Here is a 1,188-nt window from a genome sequence, read left to right on the forward strand (position 1 = left end):
GTGGGCTCTGTGCCATGGGGGGGTCAGCGCCATGGGGGATCCGTACGTACGTGCTCGCTGAACACACACATGCTCTTACACCTGTGCGCACACGTGTGTGCACAGAGACCCTGTGTGCCTGTGAGCGTGCACACGCGTGCAGTCATGCACACGCAGCCGCAGGTGTGCACACACACACACACACACGGAGCACGTGTGTGCGCACCAGCACTCACACGCACACGGGCAGAGATGCACACACACACCTGCACACACACATGCATAGCCATGCACACACACATGCGCACAAATGGGCACACATGTGTGCGCAGGGACACATGCACACATGCCCGTTTAGTCGCACAGGCRTGCACACACACACACACATAGATGTGCAAATACCCGCCTGCATGCACACGCACACACACATGCATGCAAACACACACACGCTCCTACACCTGCCGTCGGCACCTGGCTGGGCAGCCACGCTGTGCGGATCTGCATGCGGCCCCGGACACACCGGGGCACACGCACGCCTTCCTGCGTGTGCAAACACCCGTGCACACACACATGCTTGCAGATGCTCACACATGCGCTTGCACATGCACATACACACACATGCACATGCACACACATGCACACACATGCACACACATGCACATGCTTGCACATGCACACACATGCACACACATGCACGTGCTTGCACACGCACATGCACACACATGCACGTGCTTGCACACGCACGCCCCACGTCCCTGCGGGCACGTGCCCGGCCGGAGGCACCGCGCTGCCGCTGATCCCCGCTGCCCCGCGTCGGGGGCCGGGGTGCGGGCAGGGGTGCCAGGCTTTGGGGCAGCGCCCCAGCTCCCCCCCCCCGGCTGCACCCGCGGGCACCCGGCAGCTGCCTGGCTGCCTGCCCTCCCCGGGGCCTCGTTAGCGGGGAGGATAACGAAGCCGTGCGGGGCCCAGCAGGGCGGCTGCGGGGTTCCCCCCCCCTGCGCGGGGGGGGACGGGGATGGGTGCAAGCGGCTCCTGGCACCTGTGGGGTGCGGGTTGGGGGGGCCCAGGGGTCCCTGCTGGGCATCCCTGGGCTGGGGGCGCCCGGGTCCGCCGGTCGTGGGGGCACCCAAAGGGAAAGGGGGCACCCAAAGCGGAGGGGTGCACCCAAAGGGAAAGGGGTGCACCCAAAGCAAAACCATGCACCCAAAG

General features: G+C 65.6%; 1 protein-coding gene across 1 annotated transcript in view; it reads left to right on the forward strand.

Annotated features, from left to right (window-relative positions):
* The first annotated feature begins 31 nt into the window (after positions 1 to 31).
* The window catches only part of LOC112961684 (inosine-5'-monophosphate dehydrogenase 1-like), a 25,605-nt gene continuing 24,448 nt past the window's right edge, over positions 32 to 1,188 (forward strand). Inside the window, exon 1 of the mRNA XM_026057095.1 lies at positions 32 to 46. Coding sequence (XP_025912880.1) covers positions 32 to 46 — 15 coding nt within the window. The remainder of the gene's footprint in view (positions 47 to 1,188) is intronic.

The sequence above is a fragment of the Apteryx rowi genome, unplaced genomic scaffold (genome assembly GCF_003343035.1).
Source record: "Apteryx rowi isolate R43461 unplaced genomic scaffold, aptRow1 scaffold_1362, whole genome shotgun sequence".
NCBI classification, from domain to species: Eukaryota; Metazoa; Chordata; class Aves; order Apterygiformes; family Apterygidae; genus Apteryx; species Apteryx rowi.